Source organism: Lathyrus oleraceus, chromosome 2 (genome assembly GCF_024323335.1).
Source record: "Lathyrus oleraceus cultivar Zhongwan6 chromosome 2, CAAS_Psat_ZW6_1.0, whole genome shotgun sequence".
Taxonomy (NCBI): Eukaryota; Viridiplantae; Streptophyta; class Magnoliopsida; order Fabales; family Fabaceae; genus Lathyrus; species Lathyrus oleraceus.
Window position 1 is genome coordinate 283,412,902 of NC_066580.1, and position 5,845 is coordinate 283,418,746.

Genomic DNA, 5,845 nt, shown 5'->3' on the forward strand with positions numbered 1-5,845 from the left:
CTCTAACAACCATTACCCACATAAAATCCATCATTTTCATAATTATAGGAAATGATAACTCACACCTTTACCTTAGAGATGATGATTGAGTTACTCTATAGTGTTCTAGCAAGCTTGGGTTGATCAAGATGATGCCCTTCTTCTCCAATTTCCTCTTCCTCCTCCAAACCCTAACTATTCTCTCTTTTCTTCTCTTTTCTCCTCCTTCTCTCTACTTCTTTCTATTTCTCTTCTTTCTCTTTCTATCTTATTTCTATTCTATTTCTATTCTATTTCTATTCCTTGTTTTAATTAAATAAAAACTAACTAATGGACTTAATTGTTACACCTCCCTTAATTACTATATACACCACTAGGCCCAATAGCTATTATACCACAATTCTCATAATTAAACTCTAATAATAAATTAACACACAATAAAATATTTTACCAAATAATTATAAATCAAACATTACAAAAATAATAATAATAACACTTAATAAAAATCGGGGCGTTACAGATTACACCACCTGAATAGAAGTTATCGCAACCAATAATCGAGCAAGACCAAGCTATCAATGTTGTTGGAAAAACTTTCCACGATGTAATTTTGATGAAATGCCAGAAGGATCAGTTTGCACTAGCGACATCCACGTCGTTAGGTATGTTGTCGCAAATATCGTCTGGATGAATAGCCACCGTTATTGATGGTCCAAGGTTTTTCATATTTCCTTCTTCTGTTAATGTTATTCATCGACCAGATCCTCATTTGTTTGGTCTCAAGGATCTATTTATATTAGAAGTCTTGCCCCTATAAATACTGAAGAGAAAGCGTGGTTTTTAATAGGTTTTAGTAACCATTCAATCCTTAAGCATTTTGTAACGAATTGGGTCATTGATTGTTCCAGGAACATCATAACGGCTCTAATTTTGACTGTTCTTTTGGAGTCCGATAAATTGAATCTCAAATGTGCACACAACTAACTGTCCGACCTCATAAAAATCACATAATATAGATGTGGGTACCAAAGAATTTACCCTAATATATATTCGTATTACATTGATATTAATAGGTGTCTTCTAATACTCTTGTATATTCAACTATTATAACTTATATTACGTATAACAGAATCATATATTACTTAGAAATATATACCTGTCTTATATACGATAATTTCACAATATTAATTTGGGATACGTACAAGGTACATTATATACATATAATTAGAATGAATATATACCTGCTGCTATAATTCAAAAATTGGGTGGAAATTTTTTGATTAGGGTCCACATGAAGAACCTTGGATAAGACAGACCCACCCACCGTCTTGGGTGCTCTGGTTTTATCAGCTATTCTGAAATCCAAGGACTCCTCCGTACGGAACTCATGTTATATTATGCATTTTATTTACTCTCACCTACCATTATTTTACTTGTTCCACGAAACATGTCCTTATACTGTCTCTTAGCCTCATCTATATATATACACGATGATTCATATATTCAGTGTCCCCAACCTCAAATAAGTATGCATCAAACACTATTTCGGTGGATCAATGAATGGTTATAATTAGTAGTTATATACAGACTCAGAGAGGGAGAGAAAGTTAATAATAACAATAATAATGCATTACAAGGGTTGTCTCAATCTGTAACTTGAACCATCATTAGAAAATATTGTGCTAAGAAGTTTGATTTTTTTGGACAATAAATCGACAAAAAAAAACGAGAGAGTATACCCAATTGTCAAATGAGATGCAATTTCCTTCTTTTCTTTTTATACTGTAGTTGTTTTGTTTTATAAATTTCTTTGAAGAGAAGATACTTAATAATTAATACATGTGAACCCTGCTAATAAGACAAAGTGGAACTACTTGACAAGAACGAATTAGATGAAGCCAAGTGGAGACAAATGAAGGGGGTTAAGATTTTATTGGGTTGGATCAATGAACATATATCTGGTGTTCAATTTCAATGTCTATCCATGCCTCTAATAAAACTCTTGCCCCACACCCCATCCAATTTGTATTTAATTACCAAGATTCCCCTAATAAAAGAAAATCAGCATATTATAATATGATCTAGAGCAGAAGTATCAAATCAAACATGTATACATATGTTTAAAAAAAGTTCAATTTTTTTGTGTGTTAAAAAAAACAAAGGTTCAATTTTTAGAGATATAGAGCATGGTGAGAGCGGTAGTGCAGACAGTAACATCAAAATTCAGGGGGGATGAACTTCGCTTAATCAAGGTCCACGCCCCACCCTTCTCATGTGACCTCCATCATCAACTTGATAATTTGTGGGCCCTATTTCACATCCCAAACCCACAATTCAAAGTCATGAACTTGCAACATAACAGATACACCCAGCCTTTTCCCTTCCATTCCTTATAGTCCCCCTTTCACACCCATGAATCCTCCTACTTCCATCCTCATTTTCAGTTGACCCACACCATCCCCAACCCTACACTCCCATAATTACTTATTACTTATTAAGCAACTAGTTATCACCTCATTATTTTAAATTCTCTCAACTAAGCATATTTCTTTTCAATTTCTTCTTATTATAATAATAATATCAAACTAACTATCCCTCTCTATATATAATTCCTTCCTCAAACAACCTATTCCAACACACATACACAACTCTCTTCTTATAGTAATATAAAACAATGGATGGAGGTAGTTGCATAGACGAAAGCACCACAACCGAATCACTTTCCATAACAATATTTCCATCACCGCCGCCTCCAAACAGCCTATGCCGCGTCGGCAGTGGCGCCAGCGCAGTTGTTGACTCCGACGGAAGCACCGTTGGAGAAGCCGAGTCACGGAAGCTTCCTTCTTCCAAATACAAAGGCGTGGTGCCACAACCAAACGGTCGTTGGGGAGCACAGATTTACGAGAAGCACCAGCGTGTGTGGCTTGGTACCTTTAACCAAGAAGACGAAGCTGCAAAAGTTTACGACGTTGCTGCACAACGGTTCCGTGGAAAGGACGCCGTAACGAACTTCAAACAATTATCCGGCGATGGCAACGACGACATGGAGGTTGACTTTCTCAACTCGCATTCAAAGTCGGAAATTGTCGACATGTTAAGAAAGCACACATACAATGACGAACTTGAACAGAGCAAACCTGAACGCGGATTCGTTAACAGACGAATCCGTTGTTCTGGCACTGATAACTTTACGGGCAGAACGTACAGCGCGTGTGAAAAAGAGGCGCGTGAGGCTCTGTTCGAGAAGGTGGTTACGCCTAGCGACGTTGGGAAGTTAAACAGGTTAGTTATACCGAAACAGCACGCAGAGAAGCATTTTCCATTGCAGAAAGTCGTGGATTGCGGCGTGGGAAGTGCGTCGGCAGGGAAGGGAGTACTTTTGAATTTCGAAGATATTGAAGGGAAAGTGTGGCGGTTTCGATACTCATATTGGAACAGTAGCCAAAGCTATGTTCTCACTAAAGGTTGGAGCCGGTTTGTTAAAGAGAAGAATCTGAAAGCCGGTGATACGGTTTGTTTTCAACGGTCTAATGGACCGGATAAGCAGCTCTTTATTGACTGGAAAGCAAGAAACAATGTTAATGAGGTTGGACCGGTTGTTGAGCCGGTTCAGATGGTTCGGCTTTTTGGGGTTAATATTTTCAAACACCCTGGATCCAATGATAACAGTAATGGTTTCTGCAATGGAAAGAGGAGAGAGATGGAAATGTTTACTTTTGACTCTTGCAAGAAACCTAAAATTATTGGAGCTTTGTAACATTATAGGTTAACTTTTTCTTTTTTTAACTTTTTGTAAGCGATGAAAGAAATGAATCTCCAAAACGCGAAGTTGCAATGGGTGAATTAGTTGTATATTACTTAATTAGAAGAAGAGAAAAGGAAGAAGGTGAAAGTGTAACAAAACTGTACCAGAAAAAATGTTTTTAAGGGAGAAGGATAACTGTTTTAATTGTATTTTTTCATGCATAGATATATAATGTTGTAAAATCCATTTCTTCTACTTCGATAAAATAGAGAGGAAATGAAGAGGGGACCCAAAGGGAGGCATGGCCTAAAACTGTGAACAGAAGTTGATAATAAAACATTTGTCCAATAAATATAAAGCCTTGTTGGCAGGTGGGCATTGTGTTCACTGTACATAGCCACATCGTTCTATTAATCTCGATAAAACCTGACCGGTACGTCCTTTTTTAACACCAACTCTACATTTAGCTTTGTATTGTTTTTTTTTTTTAAATATACTAATTTTAAGATTGTATAAAAGAAAATAACAATTTTATATTCATTTTTTAAATTGAGATAGACGAATTTTATAACTAATTGAACATCTTGGGAAATATAATTTAGTCCGTCAATGGCCTTAATCGATGTTAAGATTACATAAAATTACGAGGATTCAACGAAGTTAAAGGCCACTCTAGACGGACCATCATGAGACAAGTATTTTTGGATCATCATCGCATGATATCTGCGCATTTAAATGTGACTTCTTAGCATAGTAAATGAAATTGAATGTTTATTATGATGAATTAATAAATAATAAAATAAAGCCTTTGTCTTGAATGAGATAATTTGTTAAAAAATATTAAAATGTTGACTTTTTGTTCTAAATTAAGAAGAATTTAAAATGAATTGTTGAAGTGTCTGTTATGGATATTAATTTCGTTTTTTAAGAGTTTATATGAGGTTGTGAGTTCTTTTTTTCTTTTGAAATTTAAGGTCAATTTGGTTAAATTTATTTACAAGTCTGATTTAAGAAAATGTTTTAAAATTCAATGGCATAAGGCCAAAGTTTCTAAACATTAAAACATGTCTAAGTTTGAAATCACAAGTAAAGAAAGTTTTTGAAAAGAGGGAGAATTTTTGAAATTTAAGAAATGAGAGAAGATGAATAGGTTATCCTAAGCACAAAGTTAAAAGTTAAGAGTTGTAAAGATCTGACCAATGGGATGCAATCCAAGAGACAAGAATGTCATATAGAAACCAATTTTCCTTTGGACTTTGACCAAGCAATAATCAATAAGAAATGAACAATATCCAGACATCATCAAGATTAAGGCATCAAATAAAGATAGTCACATTCAAGCAAGCACTCTAATAGCTAGTAGTCTTCAAATGTCTTCCAATGTATCAGATGAAATATTCCTTGATCAACTCAGAACAAAATATCAGACATAGACAAATAACAAGATAAGCAATTGAGCACAAAGACAGGGTAACAAATCAATCAATGAAAACTTAAGGCCTTGCATCAAATGAAAGTCACTATTAAAGATACTTCAGTCTCAAAATGTTGGCATTGGCCAAGTCCTTTAGCACAAAGAATGTTGCCTAATTCTAAGTCTAAAGCTCAGATCAAATCCAACATTCCACCAAATGTTTTTTTAGGGTTTTTGTTGTTATTATGTGTTTTAAGGTCCTAAGACCACAAACAAAACAAAAGCAAGCAAACACTATATACAATCACAAGATATGACTCAAATGAGCAAAGTGAAAATGGCTTGAAACATAAACATGTTATATGAAATGTAAATGAGAATGAATGATAAATGACTGAAATTTAAATTTCATAAAGTAAATGACTTGAAAGTAAAGCAATATTAATAAGAGTTAGTCAAATGTTAGTGTTGAGTTTTAATTGATTAAGTGATTCTTTGGAGAATACTCAACCATTCATTCACAAGTATGAATCCTTGAACCAAAACATCTTTCATGAGAAGGGCTCCAACTTGGATAATTCAACGAGTATGCCATTAGCTCCCATGAAAGGAAAAAGGTCAAGTCTCTACACAATACCATGAACAATGGGAGACTTACAATCTCACTTACGAGAATGCTATGCCTTGAGGGTCAAATTTAGCTC

General features: G+C 34.7%; 1 protein-coding gene across 1 annotated transcript; it reads left to right on the forward strand.

Annotated features, from left to right (window-relative positions):
- Positions 1-2,112: 2,112 nt before the first annotated feature.
- On the forward strand, positions 2,113-3,936 carry LOC127119162 (AP2/ERF and B3 domain-containing transcription factor RAV1). Its single transcript, XM_051049345.1, has one exon. It carries the CDS (start codon positions 2,654-2,656, stop codon positions 3,737-3,739), a length of 1,086 nt encoding a protein of 361 aa, XP_050905302.1. The 5' UTR covers positions 2,113-2,653; the 3' UTR covers positions 3,740-3,936.
- Positions 3,937-5,845: the final 1,909 nt, after the last annotated feature.